Genomic DNA, 24,416 nt, shown 5'->3' on the forward strand with positions numbered 1-24,416 from the left:
CCTCCAGGAGGAGAAAAACTACCTGGCTATCCAAGAAAGAAAAATTATTTAAGATTGTGGGAAAAATCTCCAAGATACCAGCACCCACTCCCACCGATACTACTGCCCTGTGAGCAACTGCCGGTGGCATCAAGACCACACACATTAGCAAGCACAAGGCTAAGTATATGAAGGTACTTTTTCAAGGTTGGCCGTTCGTATTGCACCCTTTGAGAAACAGTGCATAATTATGTACCTTAAGACTATTTTGTGATGACCCACACAAAATGAGGACAGTATTGACACTATAATTTTCCTTACCTTTGGTGTATCCTGATATTTTGGTATTTCACCACTCATTCTTAATGTTCTAGTAGCTCTAGTTTGGCCTAGACCCATCATTGCCCCGTTCGTATTGCCCTTTTCCCTCCCAGTGAATTCTAGAGTACTTGGGAAAACTGGCAAGAGACTTGCCCAGCACACCCACACTCAGTAACATCCTCACCCTGCGATGCCGCTGAGCGGGTGGGATTTTGTAGTCGCAAACAGAGCAAGAAGATGGCTCAACGGACTAGTAACGAAACTAAAAAGCTTCACCTCTAGGTCACTGGTTCAGGTCTGTCTCACAGAAGTTCAGACATGTCACTGTAGAAAGCCTGAGGAGTTTGATTATTTGTCTCCCCTCTCCACCATATAAAGCTCTACGACCCCCTGCTGAGACATCAAAGGCTGAGCACATTGACTGTCTCTTTCCAGGTGGTGAACATCAGCACGATGTGACATGATAATGCCATTGCTTTGACCTCCGTAGAAGACAACGGATGCCAAAGCCACCATGGTGGCACCTGTGAGGAACAGTTTAGTCTCTCACTGAGATGCTATCCACTCCTCTAAAAAGTTCACCTCTTCAAGTGAGGAGCAATATCAAAAGGAGCTTTTCTCCATATTGTAACTCGCATCTCCCTTCTGTGCCAACTCCATCTCTCATGTCTCCAAAAAGCCTCTTTCCTGGTCATCTTGGAGTCTCCCCAGCCCCGCCTTGCATCTGCACGATCCTGTCACAGACATCCCCATGGCATGCTCATCAAACTCAACAACTGCCCCTGAAAGCATCTACTCCTACCTCTGACAGTTCCTTCTCTGCTGTTACTTCTCCAACTCTGGAAAGCATGTGAAATATACATTGTTTGCAGGAGGTGATTTTAACGGCACCCCAGAACAACACTGAACCCAAAGATTCCTCCTTTTTCCAAACACGATCTCCCCAAGGAGAAAGAGAAAGGGCAGGCAGAGGACCCAGAGATGAACAATGGGTTGGCTACAATGCAGAGCATCCAGGCAGACACAGGAGCCAGAGGTCACCTCGAGAAGCCAGCCCGGACTCCCCAGCAAACACTGCTTCAGGGAGTGAAGGTAATGACAGGACGTAAGATTGGGAGGTCTCATACAAGAGTGCTGGAGATTGGCAAATTCAAGAGGAGAGGAAAACTATCATGGGCAGCATGCAGCACAGCACCGAGCTGGGGTCAGCCCAGGCTGGAAAAGATGCTTTTGTTCAGCTGGAGCACACTAGCGAGTCTGCCGCAGGCCAGTGGTCCCAATTCACCAGCTGAGGAACAAGTGTTCATCAGCAAAACAAGGAAGAAACACCAAAAGGCGACTGAAGTCAACAGCAGCCACCACCCAATTAGCACACAAGCCATAATGACAATCTGCTACCTAACTCCAGTGCAAGACACTGCAACAGCTCCTACAGACTCCCCCGAGAACTCGGGAGATGGCAGGGAAGGAAGACACAAGCTGAGGCAACAGCCTGAAGACACCATTTAAGACAGGGATGGACAGGTCTGACTCAGCTTCAGGTCTTACATCTCTCAGCCTGGTCACTCTACTGCATGTAGTCACTGGCATGGCCAAACAAGCCACGTAAGGAAAAAGTAGAGGCTTATGGAAAGTCTCGTTCTTAACGGTTCCTTGTTGGCCTCAAACTGCACCAAATCTTCCAGGAGAAAATTTCCCAGTTCTTTCAATACAAACCCAGGTTAGGACAAAGCCTTCTGACATCAGGAACAAGAGCTCTGAAAGCTACGCCCTGGGCAGCATCAACAGCAAGAGGTTAAGCTATGCTGTGGACTGAACTACTCTCAAACCTAAAACCAGACAGATCCCAGAAACTGGACCCAAAACAAGAGACGCTCAACCCCAATAAGCACATGAAAACATTCAGGTGCAGTGGGTAGCAACCAGTTAAAAAGAAAAGAAAAAGAATAAACACCAAACTGCATACCAGCTCCCTGAGTTGGAGACAACACGGTGCTGTCCTGCCTACAGGGCTCACACGTGTCCTCAGCAGAGAGCGCAGCTGTGCTTGGCAGTGCCACCGGTCTGAGGACACCAAACTCGCACAAAAAAGGTGTTTGCCCACTCGCTGCTAAGGAGGAGAATATTTATCTACCCCTGAAACACGTTTACTGCTGACAGAAGTACATCAGGTCTTCCACTGATCACAGCTCATTTCCTACCTCCAGTAATAAGGTTCTCACTCGTTCTCACCATTTCCTTTTAGCCCTTACTCATTCACTCCTTTCCCACTACAAGCAGGACTTGGAGCCCTGGTTTCCCCAACTTTTAGCCAGCTACCCAAATGGATGAGTGAAACAGAAGATTCTGCTCAATAAACCATAAGGAGTCAATTCGGGAGAGAAGACCTAGTTGTGTGAAGGATATAAATGAAGATTTGCAATAAAGCCAGCTTGCAAAAAGCCCCAAGACTTCTCTTCAGAAGTCATATGGGAAATCAGAAGGACAGAGAGATTTGCCCCTTGACTAAGCTCGACACACTAATGTGTCATTTTGATGGGCTTTTATGGGCTATCAGGCATCCAGGTAACGATGGAGAGATTACAGAGGTATAAATAAAGGTTACATTCCTGCTCTCAGGGATATCTGATACTTAGCAACCTATTTCAGCTGTGGGAAAACCTGTGAAAGCCAAAGACATGAACATCTGTTTTGAAGCTACAGATGAGAGAGTAAGCACTGACTACAAGGCAAAACGATGTGAAAAAGGCACTGTGCTCTGAACCAGAAATGGCTCCAGCCACAGCTTACTGGCTTCTCCAGGAAGAACAGGGATCTTTTATGGACACCTCATAGGCTTGACATCCTGCTGAATTTTAGGTGTATCTAAACAGTACCTTGGCTAGCTTCTCCAGTTATCCAATTGATCTTGAAATTGCTTCTGATTTTACTAGGACAAGTTCAGAGCAGAAGTGGAAGCTTTGCTGTGGTCTGGTCAAAAATTCTGCTTTGACGAAAGAGAAAACAAGAAACCAGCAACAGTACCTGAGAACGTTGGCTGGCACTGAAGACTAGACTAGGCAGTACTGCAGAGCGGGACTAAATCAGCTAGGCTGATTTATACAACAGATATTGGAAGATACAGAAAATTTTGGTATACAGCTGAAAATCACTACATCTTTTGGGCTGGGGGAAAACCGAACACGAGGTTGTGGACAAAAATGCCCTCTCCCCAGTTGGTTTACTGTCCTAGCTGTAACTATTTCCGACAGAAGAATAATTCAATTAAAAAGAGGTGCAAGACATTTCCATGGGGCCACGACAAAAAGCCTGAAGGTCAACCAAAGCACAAACCACTCTACTCGTCTCTTGATGGTGTATGTTTCAGACAGTTGAACTGGCTGAAAAGAAATTTGCAGAAGCTGCTAATACTGAACCTCAAATGTCGGAGGTGGTACTTGCTGTGGGGCAGAAAGGTCCTGCCCAGTCCCGGGGCTGGGGGAGAGGAGTGGGGTGTGGCGGTCTCCTGCCAGCCGCTCAGGATGTCCCTGCCCTGCTCAACTCCTGACCTGCACAGGCACCACCTAACAGATTAACAGTTGGCTATTCTAAATATTTGCTTATTTATCTTGCGAACTCTTCAAAGAAGAAACTTTCCTAGCCTTCGAGAGGCCTTTTTAAGCACCCTGGCTAATAAAACCCACGCCAGGTATTACATACACCATTTAAGTAAAAAGCAGAGCATCCTGCTCCAACAGGGAGAACATTCCCCTGCTTTCATTCCAGTTTGGGCTTTTTTCTTCCATTCATGTATTTTTATATCAGTTCGGAAAAAACAAGTATGCCAGAGATCTTTCTGTGTGACCTGTCTTTTTTGTGTGGACTGTCACCAGTGTCACAGCGAAACCTCCGGACAGAAGTTCACCCAGCACCTCCCAGCTGCTGGGTGAACTTCCCAAGAAAACCATTTTGCCCAAATAAAATGGGGCTTCTCTACAGTTCCTCTGATGTGCCAAAGACAGTCCCGTTCCTCGAATCTGCGGTGCTCTCATGAAACAAGATGCACAACCCTGGAGCAGCTGGGACAACACCACATGGTGATGCTGGAGGGCAAATGCAAAAGGGGGCTGGAGAACAGCACGTACTGCTGTACGTGGGATAAAAGCAGGAGCAGGGACCGGGGCTCTCCGCAGAGCGAAGAAGCCAGGGAGATTGGTCACTAGTCACTTCTGAAGCAACACAAACTGGGCAAAAACAGACTAAAGAGAAAACAAGAAACCAGAAACAAAGTCAAAGGACACTGGGTGGAACTGGAAGCCGGACCAGGCACTATCGCAGAGAGCTGGTGCTGCAGGCAAATGCTGGCCAGGGCAGGGACTTCTTCAAGGAAAACGAGGAGCCCAGAGAGAAACCTGCCAAGGAGGTGAGGAATTAACATACAAACTGGCCTTAAAATTGTGAATTAGCACAGACAGAGTTGGCACTGGACAAAATTGGGCTGTTCTCTTTCCTGCCTGGAAGAGTCTTGACCTCGTATGCCAGTAAGTCCTCAAGAAAATGAAAGGGGGGGTTTTTTTTGGTGAGAGGAAGACAGCAATGCCAGCTGACCTAGAGCAAACAGCAACTTTGTACCTCTAGGAAGGTCTGAAAGAGGAAGGGACCTAATGAATAAGAGGACTGTCTTTTATTAAGATTTGAAAAACATAATACGACATTTTCCAGAGGCAAAAATGAGAACGGTTTGAATAAAAATCCTCTGAGTTGGATTCCTCTTTCCTTTATCCTCTCCCCCTCTTCCTGATGGCTCTAGGAAGAGGCTCTCTATAGCAGAAAGGGTAAGGGCTGCAAAAGCATCGCGCCAAAGACCACAACTGTCTGCCTCCGAAACCAACGCTGGCTGCAGCCGGCAGCCTCACAGGCGTGAGGTCCCTGCTCCTGCAGCAGCTCCAGCCTGTTCTTGAAGAGGCACATAAATGTCTTTTTGTTATTTAAATTCATAGAGGCACAGAACTACAAAGGCTGAGGGAGAGGGAGGAGCAGGACTGGGGACAAGGGCACATCATCCCAGCCTCTCCCCAACAACGCTCCACTGGCCGCAGCTTTGCTGCAGTGGTTTCACGCCAGAGACACGACGAGGATCATTTTCCTCCTTTGCTGCTGACGCTCGAGCACAGATGAAAGCTTTCTGACTCATCCAGGGGCCTGGCGGCGCTGCCCGTGCGAGCAGCTAGACACCCTCGTAAAAGGTGCCAGGATTACATCTGCCAGGATCCGTAAGTTGGCTGATGAGGCTAAAACGCATAAAAGGGAAAAATGAAAGAAAATGGTGCTTCCACCTGCAGATCTCAAGTTTTTTTCTGTGCTATTTCAGCACTCAGGAATTATTTTCCTGCAGTGGTAAGAAATATAGACAGGAAGCATGGCAAAAAGGCTGTGCTTGGGGAGCTCAGGGACCCCCGGGGCAGCAGGAGCTGGCGTGCTCCATGGCACTGGTGCCACACGCACCAAGCGGGGAGAAAGTGGAAGGCTAAGCTGAACCACGCTTCAAGGAACCAAAGACTACCTTGTGGAGGCTAGAAAAAGCCAGAGGAAGGAGCTGGAAATGGGATTTGAGAGTACGGTCCAGCAGCCACATGTGGAGAGGAGAGCAGGATGAGTGCCCAGAGGCACCAGGAGCTGCCATCAGCCGGAGGAAGACTCCAGCACAGGGAAAGAGCAACGTTTCACCCACTCTTTACAATGTAACTGCAGCAGGCTTGTAAAACAAGGAGGATTTGAATCTGTCCGCGGCAGAAGAGGCTGACAAGTCACAAGGGATGCAGCCTGGTCACGGTAGCTGCAAACAGGACCTGGCCCTTCCAGAAGTGGGGGAGGAAGATGCCTGACTGTGCTGGAAATTTGCAGAAGTGGTAGTGGAAATTTGGGTGGTGGTGGATAAAGATGGAGAAGGAGCTGGGGGAGGCCCCTGTACCAATTTTCTCTGTATCTAATTAGCAGTTTCTGGAGCCATCTCTGTGTTTCGCTCATCAGTACGGAACAGCCAACAACTTTTGGCTTGCAGCCTCCATAAAGCTATTTCCTACTGCTGAATGTGCTTCCAAGGAGGATTTGCCTGCTGCACTGCTGTTGCTCTTGGGGAAGCACAGGAGAGGGACAGTAGCACCACCAAATAACCAGAGACACGGCCTTCGCAATCCAGCTAGCTGCAGGGCAGCGTTCCTGATGCTCTGCACACAGCATGGTGCTGCGCCAGGGAGCTGCAAACAGGTGTCATTGAGATCATGGCCAAGACCTCAAATAGACTGACATGTTTTCCGCTCAAACCACCATCCCCCTTCTAAACCTTCTCTTACAGAAGGGCTGAAGTAGAAGAAAAGCTTGTCTGTAGAGCAAGGAGAGACTGTGGAGAGCAGCTGGTTTCCCTGAAGGCAGGTGGGAAGCTGCGGCTTCTGAAGGCAACAGCTCCACAAGCTGTCAGGACACCACAGTCCTGACAGAGAGAGCAGGAGGAGCACAGTCCCAAACACAGATGGCCCATAGGGCAAATTTAGATAGAGCAGGAGCAGAGAGATTAGTGCATAAACTCAGCTGCCCCAAAAGCAACAGCAGTCTGAGAAAGAAAAGGCCAAGTAGTTTGGGATGAACTAGTCACTAGTCCAAGCTCAGCCCTGACTTGAATCCTCATCTCAAATAACTGCACCATCCAAGCTGTGGAATAGCTGCTGTCCCTTGGATGTTTTATCTCCGCTGGGACAAACAGAACAGCCCTTTGCCACTAACATTTTAGAAATGATGCAGTTGCCCAGACCCTCCGACCTTCTTCTCCTGCAAGCTATGCTGCCCAAGGGTTCAGAGAAAAGAAGGTGGCACCATCCCAGCCCATAGTTTTGACATTTCAAAGTTCAGACACTGTAAACCTGTCAGGTTTTATTTGTTTAGAAGTGAGCCTCCAAGCCCAGCACGCCCTGGGGCTCAGACCACCTCTCATCCCTTGGAAAAGCCAGCTCAACACGCTGTGCAATGTCATCTCCAACCGGGTGCTTCCAGGGCACGGCACTGATGCCTCTGCCTCCCAGACAGGAGCTGTACCTGCATCACAGACCCTCAACAAGATTATCTTACAATGCTGAACATCCCTTGTGCAAACACAGTCTGGGACAACAGAATTTCTGTGCCAGCAGACACGTCTCCTCCTCAGTGACATGAGCTAATCCAACAAAACGCTCTTCTCAGCACAGCTGTCCCACTGCCGAGCTGCGGATAGCAAAGCCACTCAGCTATAGGTATGCCTCGTTCTTACCCACAGCTATCATGATTATAGAAGCAAAACTATAGTTACCCAGGTCACACACCCTGGGTTTGAGAAGCTGGGGGTGCCTGGGCATCATTTCAACAGCTTCCAACCTGTTACCTGCAAACTCATCTACAAGTTCCACCAAAGGCATCTAAGAGAAACAAGCCTTTAGCTACAGGCAGCCTCTAGCTCCACTGGAGACTTTTAGGGATTGAAAACCACGTTGAAACACCGCTGCATGGTGCTCAAAACACTCAGAGACCTGGCCAGTGATCTCACCGCTGTGAGGAAGTCAATATTTACTGGAGAAAATCAAAGGATGGTGGTTACTCCAGAAACCTGATACAAGTATGAATTATATTCACAGCAGCTAGAGCTGGGGCTGAGGCACGTCTACCTGGCACGTGAGACCAGCAGGAGCGAACATTTCCAGAGCGCATCAGGGAATATTCCAAAGACGACAGAGAGTTGGAAAAGAAAGCAACACAGAGCTCTACACAGCTCACTTCTACTCTTTCATGGGAGCCATGGGAGCACTTACAGTTGATATCACCCACGGTTAAAAGATTGATGTCATTAGCTACCAGCCGGCAGCAAGCAAAGAAAAGGATGGAAGAGAGAGAGAGAGTGAATGGCTGCTGCCCACCTCACCCAGCTCAATGCACAGCAGCTCCTCAGAGATGCCCAGTGAGCAGCACTGCTGCGGCAAGGCAAAGACCACTCCGTATAGCCCAGCTGGGAAATGAGGTTGCATACTGTTTCTGGTTTTAAGGTGAGTTTTGGGTAGCGTAAGGTAGCAAATGGACAGTCCAGAAAACTGCTACGCTTTCCATCTCCAGAGCAGCTCCGGCATGGTAAGCAGAAAGCAAAGACTCCATCATACCTCAGCAAGAGCAAAACACTCCCTAGAAGATGTCCACTCCATTCCAGCTCCTCCTGGTGAGGCTACACAATGGCACATGCTTACACAAAAAGCAAATTGTAAGTCACTTCCTTATTTCACAAAAGACACCAAGAAGCTATTAGACGTCGACTTGTGCCTACCACCAACCTAGGCTGCATCTGAACCAGTGACCCAGAGGTGAAAGGCCCATGCCCCATTATCAGTCTCCAGAGACATGTGATCCGCTCAAAACAGTAGGTTCCTGATAGGCATTTTCAAAAGGGCACAAGCAATTATGAGAGCTTCACAAATCACTTGACAATATGCCCATTATACAATGCATTTTCAGCAAACAGCAGCCTTTACACTGGAAATAAATAGAAAAGAGAGTAGATGGGTGCTAGATGGAAGAACATTAATTCTCCATCACATTTAATCCCTAATGGACTGAAGTACAAATGTAAGTATGGGCATCACCTACTTTAACTGCCATAATTTGCCCACTTGGTTTGTGGACCATTTTGTTGACAGAACCATAAGCGCCTCGTCCAATTTCTCCAAGGTCTTTCAAGTCCTCTGCTGTAAAATCCCAATGTTGTTCAGGGGAAATCTTCAATTTTCCTGATGATTCAATGCTGTGTGTTCTCAGTCTCTCTCTGTCAAAAATATTGGGAAGCAATTTTTCCACATTTTAAATAGTCTGTAAATTTCTCTTTTCAGCACTTGATTAAACATTAGAAGAGAGGGGTCACAAAGGCTACAGCAACAATCTGACTCCACGAAGGATTTTGGTTGGGGTAGGGGGTGCAGGGGTGAGGGAAAATGTTAAATCAAAAATGACATACACTTGCCCACAGCTTCAATTATGGGTAAGTTTCTCCAGCTGAGGCATAAAATTCAATGTGTCTCATATCGTAGAGTCATTCTAATCACTTATTTACACAGTTCTTTCTGCTTTGCACAAAGTACATCAGGCTTCAAGCAGGATCTGGTAACATGCAGAACCAAGAGTATGAAGCGCACTCCCCAGCCCCAACTCCCCAAAGCTTCTGCTGCTCTACACCACCACACTCCCAGCAACTGTCTCCTTTCTAGTTGGGTTTCTATGCAACACAGGCAGGTCTTCTGTGTCAATCAAGGGTAATTTAGAGAGAGTTTGCTCTTAATGGAAAACTGCAATTAATTTAAAAAAAACAAAAACCAAAAACGAAAAAACATTTTAGGTAATCATTTAGTTTATTCAGAAACAAATGAAGAGTCAATAATTTATATTTATAAAAATATATAATTATAAAAAACAAGACAAGTTTTTTGAAGACAAGAACTGTCTGTTCAAGCGTGTCTTTACCAAACACCTAAACTAATGCTCTTGAGCAAACATTGCTCCTAGAGAGGCCACCAGGATTTGTCCAGGTAAGGAGCAGAACAAAGCCCAAAATTTGTAGGACAGAAGAATTCAACGGTTGTTTTAAGGTGCCCCAAATTAGTCGTTCAAATGCAGCAATGCTATCACTGAATTAGTAGGAAATGCACAAGTATTTTCAACACTTATCATCTTAAAATGCCATGCAAATTTTCAGGTTTTCATTAATTAATTAGCTGAATCGCAGTTCTTGGGTCATAAAGTAAGCCAAAAGCCTGAGTTTCCCATTTTCAAGTAGCATTAACAGCATTAAAGACAGTTCCCACTGCAGGGCACATCAATCTCACGCAGGTATCAAAGCACACAGGTACTTCTGACCACCTTGTGTACAAGGGAGATTCTGTCAAACTCATCCCTCGGACTCTGATCAGTTCTCTTGAGCATTTGATCAAGCCACCACTCCCTTGTCCAGGGTCTGGCCAAATGAGCAGAACATGCCTGAGGTATCCGACCAAACGCCTAAAGCTTATCGAGTTTATCAGCCAGAGGAACAAACACATTATGGCCGATTCCACGCTGATAAACGCAACCATTTGTCAACCAGCAGCTGCAAACACTACCCAGCTGGATGTGATGGTAGACCCAACTGTGACCTCCACTGGGTTTTATTTGGAACCTGGGTTTTGCGAGGGCAGTGAGGTCAGGTCCAAAGGTCAATGGACTGGAGCAGCTATGGTTCAAACGGCTTCACCTGCTGCACTCTGGCTTCTCTGTGACACTTTGGTTTAGCACTTTCCGGGCTCTGAGCAGCTGCATGTCCTGAACCCTTGACCTGTTCGATGAAGAGCCTTGCTGAAGGGCTCCTCTCACCACTTCTGTGCTGTGCCTGCCCTGGTCTTTCCTGCTCTCTAACCTGCCCAGCTCGAGATTTTCAATCTGCCTCTCCCTACAGTGTCCCTCCACTGCCCTCAGGAATAATTCAGGGAACCTGCTGATAGTGCTACAACACAGCATAGATGTGACGGACACAGCAGCCCGTGGAGGCAGAGGTGGCACCCCTTCCTTAGCACTATCTACATATCTTTGAGATTCTGTACATAATAAAACACTGCGCTGAGTGGGGTTCTCCATGGAATCTGCTTACTAAAAAGCAAGAAATGAAAATAAGGTAGTAAAATGACAAAAAAAAAAAAAAGAACAGAAGAAAAAAAGAAAAGAAAGAAAAGAAACACGACCTCCAGACTTGCCAGCTGTCTTGCAGGCAGCTTCTGATGGAAGCTGCATGAATCAGTCACTATCTAACGGCTCCACCATCCTATTTTGTCAGTACCTTAAAAATAGTTCTTCTTTTGCTGGAAGAAGGAAGGTGACAAGCATCATGCCGAGGCGGCACTGGCAAACGGGCATTTCCTGCCTACCTCCTGCCAGCTGGTGGGCAGGAAGAAGCACGACCATTGAGAGCTAAATCTTGTTCAAAACAGCAGGAAAAAAGCCATAGAGGTGTTACCAAGAGGGCAAAATGTGAGATTTGATTTTCTGAGCAAACTCTTTCCATCTCGTTTCAAAACAATGTTTTACATTGAAGTTCTCACAGAGTTAAAAAAATTTAAATGTTGATGTGGTTTGTTCAAATAAAGCAATTAAACCCATTTCCACTCTTCCCTCTGTCTGTTTTTCTGCCCAGGAAACTTTGCTTTTCTTACCCTGTATCAGAAGAGAAAGCAAATTTGAATTCATTATTTCCTTGTTACACAAGAAGCCTGTTTCTCCCCAGCTGTAGCGTGAAAGCAGATCTGTGCCACTCATTGTTCCCGCAGCTGCAGGATGGGTGGCTCCAGCCGCCAGGAAGAAGATGTGAGCTAGGAAATACCCCTCCGCGGGTCTGCACCGAGTGCCCTCGGCAGCTGTATTCTGGTGCAGAGCAGTGGAGCTCCAGGGGTTTGGATCGAGACGTACCGTCACCGTCCACCCACAAAACCTCACGTGATGGAGCTTGGCTTAATTGCCATTATGTATTTATGATGCCATTTGCCTCGTATTGCAATCACAGGTCCTGCTTATCTTTTTCCAAATACCCAGGGAAATGGTCAAATAACCAAATGACAAGTTTGACAGAGTGACAGACACTTTAATATAGATTTTGCTCATTTAGCTAAGCTGTCATATGTAAACAATGCAGTTTTCCTTTAAGCAGCAATGCCTGTCTTAAAGAGTCAGTAACTGGAATGCAATGATTACTTTTAGCATAAACCCACACACACACACTTTCTATCGGGAATTTTTCAGTGTAAATCAAAATCCCAAGGGATTTCCATGCCAAGAAAGCAGCTCAAAAAAATGCAAATTTAGAACACAGACTCTCTGTATTGATATAAAATGGGAATTTTCTGATGTAAAACTGAGGCAATAAGAACAAATAAATCATCAATGCAGTACATCTATGACACTGCTGCAGATATATGAGGACATAAATCCACAGGGCAGACATGCTCTCAAAATACAAAAAATCCTGTCTAAACCCTGCACCACATCCTAGTGCACTGGATACTACAACAGCTTCCTTCAGAAAACAGAAGGGTAACCACACAGAACAGCGTCCAGTGAAGGGGAAAAGTAATTAATGCTCAGTTCCTGCTTCTGCAAGCGATCAGATTTCAGTCCCTGTGCTTAGTGCTCATTAGTTTGCACAGATGTGGTCAGACATACACCTCCTCTTACCATTTTGTTTTTAAGCTGTGCAATTCAAATCTCTCTAAGGCTGGGAATGTTGGGCAAAACTGGACATATATCCTCCAAGTGATCAGGATGCCTAAAATGGGCTTAATGTATGAGTTAAAAAATAAAATTAATAGCTAGAGAGGACTAGATACTCCTCAAACAGTTAAAAGTAGAACTTTCAAATGCACCTTAGGGACTATAGCTCCTGTTGACTTGTCCAAGACTTGAGCTCCCCATTTTGCTTTTGAAAAGTTTTAAAAGCAAAAAAAAAAAAAAAAAAAAAAAAAAGCTGATAGGCTCAGGAGGTCCTTGCGATGACAGCACTTGAAAGGCACCAACGTATTGGTCTCACTGCAGATGGCTACTATGCTTGTCACAGCAGTTATTCCAGGGATTAGGAGCACCAAGCAAGACAACAACTCCTCCAAACAGTTGCCCTTTGTCAGAAATGAAAACGTTTGTGGGTCCAGCTTGGCAGGAGGCAGGCGGACGGCTGGCACCAGGCACCACAGCCGGGCCAAGGACAGGGTCACACGCATTCGGGACGGGAGGCTGCTCATCGCAAGCTTGGCCAGCTAGACCCGCGCGGGAAGGTCTGCCACAGCTAGAGGCCCACAAAACCTCCTGGGAAGAACCCTGGAGACACTGGGAAGCCCTCGGACAGTCTGTGTTAGTTCCCCGAGCCCTGCTGTTAGCACCAAACTGCAGGGATGCTAAAACTTCTTCAAACAAGCATTTCCTTGGCATGAAAAAGAAGGACCGTGGGGAGAAGCAGAAAAGTTGGTGGATTTTTTTAAGCAAAACTGAAGGTTATCAGACATGAAGCAAGGCCAGAAAGATGCTGTAGGTAGCTACCTATCTTCTCTTTGCTTTACGTCATTAAGAGTTCTGCTGGACTCAAAGAAGCCCAAAAGTTGAGGTAGTCAACATCACAGTTGACACGAATAAAACAGATCTGCAGTCAAAAAGATCTAAGTAAACCAGCTGTGCTTCACAAACCTGCCTAGTGCTGGATTCTTCTAGGAAGTCTCTCCTTAAAGCTCCCGTTTACAGTATGGTTAATGAGAATATATCCTACTTCTCTACAAGTTTGGTAAAAGCTGCTCGACACAACGGGACTTTAGAAACTGATTTGTGGTCAGTCAGCCAAAGGAATGCTAAAACGTAAACCCTAACAAAAAAGCTTCCATGCAAACTGCAGAGTTTTAACAACACTGTGCACTAATTCCTAACTTCAGACTAAAACCATGGCTTCTAACTTTGGGTAACATGTTTCTACCAAGTCTTTCAAATAGCCTAGAGAGGCTGTAATGCTTCTATCTCAATGTCTGTGTTACTTATAAAATAGTTTTCAGACCCTGAAGGTTAACACTAATAAAATAGTAACTCTAGTTGAAATTTCACTGGAGAAAGTCTCCAAGAGAACTGTTCCATTTTTTTCTAGAGGGCTGAAAATGTTGGTGCTCTCACAAATCCTTCAGATTCTCACAAGAAGAAACTTCTGGTTCCAATAAGCTGATGAGCAATGGCATCCTTTCGAGAGGGGCAGAACTAAATTGGTTTTGCTCTGACCCGTGTAAGCTGTCCTGGGGCTTAGTTACCTTTAATAACAGATTCCTAGACATGAAGAAAATACAGAAAATGTGTCAAAGGAAGGAAATGATTTAGTTTTGCATCTCTTAGCTACTCAGACTAAAAACAAAAGCACACTTGCTCCCTTTCATCATGACCAAGTGGCAGAAATTCTCCCTACACTGCCTTGGCTTTCTATGTTCCTCCAAAACTTTAAAATAAAAATATTAACTAGAAGATTGCACAGCCCTCAAGCCTTGGTCCAGCACACGCTCAAGGCTTCAAAGTCGCCTGACTTCAATAGGGTTTGGATGAAGCTTTTAAAATGTCAATATTTTGTATTAAGCTCCCCTGGTAAACTACTGAGTTGTAATGGATTTTGATTAACCCTGCCCTTGACACGGAGGAAACCTCTCAATTCGTCATGGCGAAGCCTGTACTGAATTTAACTGAGTACATTAACCTCAAACTCACTTCGATTTGGACATGAGCCTGGCTGCAGCACATTCGCTGAACCCACCACGGCTGGGTATTCAGGCACTTCAGGACAATACCGGAAAAACCCGAGGTAATTAATTTAACCCTCCTGAGAATGCTGACTCTCTTCTGAAACATTACGTCTCCTGAGCCACGGTCAGCTACCCGAGAAAGAACAGGAAACAGACACGAGCATATCCATAAAAATCAACAAAAGAACTTAAATATATACTTTAAATAGCTTGCAAAATGATACTGAGATGCAATATCATTATCGTTACACAAAAATCACTCAATGGAATGACACTATTTCTGAGACAAATTCCATTACTTTAATAGATGCCATTTTTGCGGGTATGGAAAGCATTTGACAATGGCTAACAGAGGGTTAAGCTTACTGTAGCCTGCTGGAAAGTTTCTGGATGAGGTCCGCTTCTCTCCTTTTGAAACTGAACGGGACAATGTGATTACTACCCAGGGTTGCTTGTGTATCACTTCGGCCAGGAAAAGTTGTGAAAATGACAGGAAAACACGGTGCTGTTATCACATGACACAATAATGTATAACACAATACTCAGCTAGTCACATTACCCACGGAGCGCTTAGCATAAGAAATTAGTGAGCGATAGATTTTTTCTTCCACATTTCGCCTAAGCAACCTCCCCTCGCTGACAGCAATGCAGCATCTGATGGTTTGAACTGTGTTTTAACATATTAAATCGTAAGCAATTTGTTTTCTTACAGCCATGGCAATTATTATTTCCAATTGTATTATCACTATGATTAGAAACACGAATAATTGCATTCAACGTACTAACCAAATATCTGTTAGTGACATGCTGTTGCCTCGAGGCACATTGACCATCTCTGCTCTGTTTTTCTTGTGGTCTCTAAAGCAGAACTCACTAAAAAAAAATTGTTTTTTTTTTTTAAATCTAGCTTCCATCCTGAATCCACCAATCTAGGACTGGTGGTCTCTCCCAGGTGGGCTTGTCACTTGTCTTATCCCCTCTTTTAATGAGTAAGTTTGCATGACTTGAACAACTACGTTCTTATTACCTCCAGAGCCACACAACTCACAGATAAACGAAGGTTAATTACCACTCTGTACTAAGAAACTGCTCTAAGAACAAAAATCAGGTTCTGGATCTCCGAGTACCTCAAACTTTCCAGCCTTGCAAAGCTCCTTTCCCAATACAAGAACCTGTTATCTCAAAATGGCTCAGGCAAGACGGGCTCCTGCCAAATGCTTTGGGGAGAGCACACGGAAAACAAGCCCCGAGTACTTGTACAAATGACCAGCGCAGCTACCTACAAGCGGTCAGCAATGCAAACTCATGGTTTTGCTCAGCTCCTTGTTGGAAACACTTGAGAGGGGTAGATAACAAGCACTGTTATTTCAACTACATGAAAAGTTTTTGTTTCAACTACGCTAACAAATGATTTTTCTATTTTAAACTCCTGTATGTTGTAAAATTCCAACCCTAGTCCAGGAAAGCTTAAAGCTCTTGAACGTCTCCTTCGGGATTTATTTTCTGTTTGGGATTTTTCTTAAAAAAACAAACAAAAAAAACCCCCACAAAAACCAGAAAACAAAACACAACTTTGAGCTGCATCACAGGGCTTAACCTGAAATTCAGTGCCAAAAAATGTACGTGGCAATATTTTCCTTTCTGTGGCAGACAAGAACAGATGGAAGACAAAGAAATCACCTAACTGCAAGACCAGAGATTGCTTTTCCAGAGGCAGGCAGCTATCGTAAGCGTGGTGACCAAAAGAGAGCCCATAACAAGACTAAGTACACCAAGTGTGACTTGTATTTAGAAGTGCCCCTCCTCTAAGCCATAGGACTCCTACAGGCCAGTGAAAGCGATTGCCTGGTGAAGGTGCCCGTGCTCCATTGTCTAGCAGCATGGTGAGATTTGAGAAGCTGGCCTCCTCCCAGATGGCTGCATGGGGCACAGTTTTCTCCACTGACTCTTAGGAGCCAAGAGTGATTGTCTGTAAGCTCTGTAAGGATGCTTACAGAAAATTAAGGATGCTGTAAGCAGTTAGGCTAATGGTCTCAGAGAACCACCTTTCCCATCTTTTGCTGGTATGAAATAGACACCTAGAACATCAGAGAGACAAATCAAACCCAGATGGATTATGGAGAAGCCCCCACACTTCTCAGAGAGGACAACAGCCTTCACACTGCCGTAGCAAGAGATATTTGAAACAATCACTTGCAACTGATCCACGCTTGTCTCTGCAAAGGCATCAGTTACATTGGGCATGAAGAACCAATTGCTCATCCACATTTACTCCAAGCATATTTTACAAAGAGGAGAATTAAGACAGGCTCAAAGAGAAGACCATTTAGGGTCGCCATAATCCACTGTAGACTGGCTTGGACATTTGCTCTCTTTTCTGAGATTTCCCAAAATGGAAGGACCTTCACGATGGGAGGCAAGAGCATCCATCTGAATCTAAAAGATGGTGTCTGTAGTTTTCACTGACAAAATATACCATGAACCCAGTTTATCTAAGTCTTTCTCGGAAGTCAGTTCCTCAAACAAGCAGAATGGCGAAACCAATTCAACCCTGCAGGCCAGCCCCCACCTCTGTCACATCCATCCAATCCACCAGTGCCCTTTCCGTGAGCTCTTTGTACAAGGGCTGTGAATTTCCTGGGTACATCCTGTTCATTCAGTCCAGACGACCTCCACGGTACATGCCAAGAGTCACTCATTTGTGCAAAGGACGAAAACAGAAGTTGTTGACAATGACCTATGGGGTCAAAGCAGTCTCCAAATCCACAGACTTTCCTCTCTTTATTCTCCATTTATTGACGTGTACAGAAGACAATAGGGATGATTGATTCCTTCAGTTTGAACTCACAAAGCAGAAGAGTCAGCTCACTTCTCCATAGCCAGGGCAAAATGCAAGATATTTTACTACGAGGTGGTGATTAACGTCTGAATAGATAAAGGATGTACTCTGGCTCTGATGAAACGCAGTGTCATCCCGAGTACGCAGTACACAAAGAGCAAAGTTCATTCCTACAGCTAGCAATGGCAGTTGTTTACTGGGGTCTCCTGCAGAACTGTGGTTTGCAAGGTCCACATCTGGAAACGTAGGTTCAATCCCAACTTAAATCACAGATATGACTAGTGATAGTCTGTATATAAAATCCTTTCTGACATTTTTGTATCTCACACAACCAGAAAAAACAGTGACAGCTACTTAGGCTCAGAAACCAGACACACCATCTGTACAATACAGTGGAGACCCCTCCTATACACAGGCACTAAGATCAGACCAATGCGTAAGCAATGTCCTACTTTGTTACTTGTAAAAGATTACTGAACAACATATTCATCCAAAAAATAGGTAGAGACCAAACCTCTCTGTGCGCACATATGTACATACGTACTCAGATACACATAATAATCTGCTTCATCTCATTTTGCTCTCCAAACACCAGCAGGTTTTGCATATTAACCTATCGGTTACTGTATTTGCCCAAGGAGGAGGGAACGTGGGGATACAGGCTCTCTTCAGCCTCAGGACTTCATCCATGTTCCAGGAGACTGGTCCCTAAAACATACAGGATGGGACACCTATTGCCCCTGTTGACTTTAGATCGATCCCCAGCTCAGCAAGCCAGACTCACGGGTCTAGAAGAAAAGAAGCTAGAAGAGAAATGCCCAGAGGGTAGTCCAGCCTCTGAGACGCTATATACAGATGAGCAACAGCATCTCCTGCTCCCTGGCTAAATTTTAACTGAAATCAGAACCATTTGAAATATTTTCAGAGCATGCCTTACAAACTGGTGAGTTCAGATATGGGGCTGCTTAACGTCCCCCCGACCTTAGGCAGGACAGCAGTGACGTGCACAGCTCAAGAGATCCCAGGGGCACCTTGGGACACAGGTAACACCCAGGTGCCATAGGATAGTTTTCATCAAAAAGCTCAGGTCCCAAAGACAGCTGATTGTTGGAGGGAGGAAGGGAGAAATTTCGGCAACTTCCAGCTCTTATTCTGGATCTCACCTGTATTTCTTAACCATAAAAAGTTACTGTTGAATGTAGATAATCAGGCCATTTGAAGGCTCAGAGATGGCAATGCATCACACTTTCTCTATAAAGTATGAAATACAAGTTTTAGAATGGCTTACAGAATTTACCAGATAAAATGGTAAAGCACAGACACATAGGTCTTAAAATACTCTAAAAAATACACCAACAGATTCAAATGTTATTGAAAAGTCCAACATGAATGGAGCTGTGGTCTCCTATTTTCTCTAACTCTCCAGAGATTAGGGTATTTTGTTGTCCTGAATGCTTTTAAAAATCTCCACGCACCAAGATTTACAGTTTGCATATAAGCATGCACACTACTGTCCTTGCTAGGGGATGCAGCACCTAGAAATACAGGAAAGGAAAAAAGGAGAGAAAATCGTGCTTCTGTCATCACAACAGTATGAAGGGAAGGGAAGAGAAGAGCTGCTACCGACCCTGAAACTACTTGACCTGCTTTCACTTCTCTTAAATAAGCACTGCAGTAGTTACATCTTCGTGTGAATTACGCAGCTATGCCAGGACCAGACGCGTCCCTCCTGATGTGTGAAGAGGGCTGTAACTCAGGAATCCCCAGGGTCTACTGAACACTAATGCGACAGCTCTGCTCCTGCCAGACCCCGTGCCGCCTCTGAACCATTGGGACACAAGCAGCAGAATTAAATAAAACCAAAATTCTTAAACCACACAGAACCCTCCGTAGTCTGAAACCTTGAACTGCTTTCAAACAAAAGCCGCACCATGCTCCACCTCAAACACAGCCAGGAGACCGCCTTTCCAAACCCACAAATGTGGGGGGAAACTTCCAACTCTCCAATGGCCATGACGACAGACATTTCTCAAACCATCTTCCTCATCAGGCCACGCAAATTACTATTAAAGTGTTGACCTCGTAACCAGATTTATAAATCTGGGCTTTTTAAACCAAGCTGTCTAAGCAAGAAACACAGCCACCCTCCTCTCCAGGCTCTGGAGCATAACAGGTACCTCAGGACCAAGCTCCTGCTTTGGAGGAGGCTTTGGCCACAAGTGTGGATGGAATCAAGGATGATGACCCCCAGCTTATGTGTCTCAGGGAAGATTTCGGCCAGCCACAAGTCACCCATGGAGCCATGTTATTAGATAAAGGGTAGGCAGCACATCTCACCAACAGGCAGGCACTAGAAGAAAACTCTACAGGATACTTCTATCCAAGGGAGACATCGCCCAGCTTTGCTCTTCTGTACAGCCTCTATGTAGACCAACATGCAGCCACACTGGCACAGGTTTGATGGCAAATGAAGTTGAGTTCAGTTTGGAAACAAATATTTCCACCTCATTGTTCTACCTGATAATTTTCCAATTTCCATCATATCAAAATGCTTCACCTCCCTCCACACGCCATTCAACTCAGCAGAAATAATATAGTAGTCAACTCAAATCTGCTGCTCTTCAGAAACTCTTTTCAGGCACCATCTTGGTGTCCCTGGAGCAGGAAAACCATGGAGAGCATCATCAAAAACACCTTCACAGGTCACACAGGATGGCAACTCTGCTCCCCGCTTCCCACCTTCCCTTGCTCAATGTGCCGGTGAGGACAGCCGTGTCCCTGTGGGGTCCACAGGGGAGAGGGTGCCCCGGGCAGCTGTGGGCAGGCGTGGAAACCTCCAGCCCCCAGATAACTCCCCCTGCCACCATGGGCTCGGCCCCCACTCCCACCACCCAGGCTGCTGTCCCTACCAGCAGGACTGGCCAGGCCTTGGCGCTTTGGAAGGCAACTGACACTACCGCCACCTTCTTACCCATTGGTTGCTCTGAGCCTCCCTCGCACACCAGCAACGGGACCCGTTTCGTACCGCACGGCATGTTGAGGGTGATGTCTGCAAGGCCAAAATGCTGCTCCCAAATGAGCAGCTCTGACCATGGCTTGTGCATGCAAGAGCCAGGACAACAGCTCCTAACTGCGATGGCGGTGGGATGGGTAACACGGAGCTAACCTGTGGAGATCCCTGCTGAAGTCCCTACCCCATCACCAGCTTCTGGCGTAAGTTTTACCTCTTCCAAATTACAGCATGCCCCAGCTTCCCATCTGCAAAACAGGGAACGCAGATTTTTCAGCAACCATTTAGGTTGGCAAAGCTAAATCACCCAGTGCGCGTGAAGCACTTGGGACCTGTGGGAGCCAGGTTAGTATATAACATCAGATTGTATTTGATTTAGACACACAAATGTAGGTGATTTGGTTTCCAGAAGTTCTAAGGAGCCCAGGTCCCAACAGGCAGGAAGCTACGTGCTCCGCAGCTTTGAAAAATCAATTAGATATATGAGCTCTAAATTTTGGTTCCAGACTCAGAAGACCTAAATTCAGAAGCAGAGGGCTGAGATATCAAAATCCTTGCAGAAAGAAGAGAACAGTCCTACTAGGACACTGATGCTCCAAGGCACGTGGAATTTGCTAGAAAAATTTATTTTGGAAGCAGGAGACACCAAAAAGCTCCTCTGCAGAGCAGGATTAGCATCTTAGAGAAATACCAAAACTTAGAGGGGAGGAAAAAAAGAAAAAAAAAAAAAAAAAGACCTTTATGCAGCATGTTCAGTCAAAATCTCACATGAACTTTGGCAGCACCTTCTCTGAAAAGGCGATCTACTTGAAGTCTGAGATAGTGAGCACGGGTGTTTTACAAACCGTTATCACCTCTTTGTCATGTAGGCCACAGAGATCATTGGCCAAATGAACTTGTAAAATTCTGGAAGAAACAGGAAGGTTAAATACAAGACAAAACTCATCAATTTGTCAAGAGCTCCTGAAAAAATGTTTAAGAAACACTGCTCTAGCACTTAAATTATGGTGATTCACAGATTCACACAGCTTGGCAGGGTTGGAAGGGACCTCTAGAGATCATCTAGTCCAACTTCTCTGCTAGAGCAGGACTACTTAGAGCATGCTGCACAGGAGATGTTTGTATTAAAAGTGAGAGCCTGTTTTCCACAGACTTGGTCAAACACTTAAAGGTATTCGCTGAGTCCTTGGAGGTATCCATTTTACTTGTGCTCACTTGAGAATACAAGCAAGTTTCCCAGTGATTACGTTCAGATACTGCAACTTTCAGGAAATGTTGCAGAACAGTCACAGGAAAAAAAATTCAAATTCTTTTACATGAAACCCCATCTCCAAGGTTTCCAGGCATCACATCCTGCGATGGGAAGGTATCATGTGGCAGAAAGGTATTAGAAATCAGTAACAATAAAAATGTGAAATGACTGTGATACAAATAGGGAACAGACAGAGAGATATTTATAGGAAAATTCACACAAGTAATTGTGAACATGCCAATTTAGGATATTCGACATTGTTTTTTAGTAATTTTTAGACAAATGGTAGTAACTCTCACAGGTTATTTCCTAACGGACTCAGCCAGCTGTTGGCTATGCAGCTAGAGAGCCTGAAACCACATGCCAGAAAGGTTTGGAAAAGCCTAAGATGAAATTAAAAGAGAAGCAGACACTTGAGAAAGACTTTGGGACAGCCAGACAAATCCTCTCCAGGAATGACAGTCCCTGAACAGGGAAAAGGAAAAAATGAAGGAGCAGAGTCTGATGTGCCACTGGATCTCCATTTGCTTTTGAGGAATCCAACCCTGAAGGTCTATTAAACAAACATCTGCCAACACACTCTTGGGGCATCTATCTGGAAAGCGTGTGACTCTCCCAAGTGTCATAAGGAGAAGAAGGTCCATATGGGGCACCTCTGGAAGCTTAATTCACAATGAATCCATGAAGACACCCACATGCTACAGGAAGGCTATGGAGTCCAACAGGCCACCAGGCAGTCCAGAAGCTGGGTCTGTGAGCATTAAAAGGGGTCATTTCATTTCGTCACCTTTCCAGATGAGACTGCAATGCTCTGGTGTTCAAGTTCTAGAGAGATGGCACCTCTGACAGTCAAGAGACTTCCCAGCTAGCAGCCAGGATACTCAAGCAGCAACATCCTGCGAACCAGATGCCAAATAAAATTCTTTGTGCGTGCTCACTTCTTAGCAGGTGGATCTAAATTCTGTAGTCTGAAGTCAAGACGAAGGCATCGCTGCACCAGAAGAGTATAACACTTTCTAGAAAATCAAAAAACTCATCTACAGCCAACCGACCAGCTTGGTTCGGTGGATGCCAGCAATGGCCAGCACAACACAGACAGCTGCCAGGCAAACCTGTGTGCACAGCTAGAGAGTCACATCTCACCACATCATTCCCATGTTAGCGTTACTTGAACCTCCTTTCAGCAAAGGCCACCAGCTGCAAGAACCTCTGTAGATCTTAGACACAGATAATTAAGTAATCTAATTTTGTTTGTGACATAAATCTTATTTGTACACGGAATAGGTAAGGTAAAAGGTGGGATGTTTTTTCAGTCAGTTGGAAATAGCAACTGTGAAAAACAATGGGTCAGAAGTTTAAGAGCTCACCCTACCCATGGCTTGTGCCCTCCAGCCTCTGCAATATCTACTGCAGGGAAAACCAAGTTAGCATTTGTTAGTCTGGTCTAAGTCAGAAATACAGTCTGAACCGTGGTCTCAACTGACAGTTCTTCATGGCCTCCACTGTCACCCAGCCTGCAGAGCATGGCCGTCACATGCCTTGCTGACTCTGACCAGGCGCAAGCATGAGCAAACACTTCCCTAGACTGGGGCATCAGCTGTCAGTACAATACTTAGGTCTTCTCTTGGACTGCATCCTTTCAAGTAAGAATTTTACTCCCCAACTACTCTCTGTAACTCAGGCTCTATTCTGCCTTTACCCTGTACAGGACACATGTAAAATTATGAGTATCACTGTGCTAGATACCCTACAGACAGGCTGGGTAGCATGCATAACTAGACAAAATCTCTCTTTGCACTTATGAAGTGGATTTGGTGGCAGCAGTCATGGCTGAACTGGATGAGATGCACGTCCTCCACAGCTCCACCAGCCACATGCAGTCACAGAACCAGAATGGACCTTCCTTCCAACCCCCTGCCTGGCTCCCTGCTGCTCAACATGTCATCCCGGGGCTCTGTCCCGCAGGATCTGTGCAGGAAAGCCATTCACGGTGCCTTATAGTGCCAGTAAGGGATGCCTCAGCTCTCAGCATCACCAGGAGGGGAGATTTCAGGGAGCCATAGCCCAAACACTAGCAACTAGAAAATTACCTCCAGTTACTAATCTCATTCAAAGCTAACCTGAGTCAGTCTCCTACTTAAAGGTCACTTCAAAGCCCTCTGATTTTAACACATGTTCTAAATCAGAAGGTATTTCAGGCAAAACCCTAGAAGCACTCGAGGTGTAAGGGTTTTTGCCACTGGCTCCAGTCAGAGCACTTGTAGCCTTGGCTCCACTAGTCTCCTCCTCACTTGGTTTCCTGGTCATCCACAACAAAGGTGACCTCCTTCAAGTCATCCCAACACAGCTGGTGGCAGGTGTACTGGGAAGCGGGGGGAGAAGGGAGGTGTCCTGGGCAGGGGCTCAGGGTGCCGTGGGCTGGGCAGGGATGGCGCAGGAGTGGTAGGGCCATGCCACCCACTGCCGCTACGGTCCTCACCAGCTCTCAGCCCCAAGGCCATCACAGAGATAGCACAACAAAGCTCAGAGGTCCCGACCACTCGCTGGCTCCTCCTGCTCCTGCACGTGGCCTCACGTTCCTCCATGCTGCCCTGTATCCTGCCCTGGCACCCACATCCTGCGCTCCCTGCGCACCTGTGGCCGCACACCCATATATATTGGAGGGATGCAGCCCCAACCTGAGACCCAAACATGAGA

At 45.8% G+C, this 24,416-nt stretch overlaps 1 protein-coding gene across 2 annotated transcripts in view; it reads right to left on the reverse strand.

The window, feature by feature from the left end:
- The window catches only part of MAP2K4 (mitogen-activated protein kinase kinase 4), a 102,699-nt gene that overhangs the window by 38,270 nt on the left and 40,013 nt on the right, over nucleotides 1–24,416 (reverse strand). Inside the window, exons 3-4 of one of the 2 annotated variants that reach the window (XM_054846295.1) lie at nucleotides 14,985–15,080; nucleotides 8,938–9,112 (exon numbers count right to left, since the gene is read on the reverse strand). In XM_054846295.1, the coding sequence (XP_054702270.1) occupies nucleotides 8,938–9,112; nucleotides 14,985–15,080 (271 nt within the window). The remainder of the gene's footprint in view (nucleotides 1–8,937; nucleotides 9,113–14,984; nucleotides 15,081–24,416) is intronic. The other variant, XM_054846296.1, reaches the window with a different exon arrangement.

The sequence above is a fragment of the Grus americana genome, chromosome 18 (genome assembly GCF_028858705.1).
Source record: "Grus americana isolate bGruAme1 chromosome 18, bGruAme1.mat, whole genome shotgun sequence".
Classification (NCBI taxonomy): Eukaryota; Metazoa; Chordata; class Aves; order Gruiformes; family Gruidae; genus Grus; species Grus americana.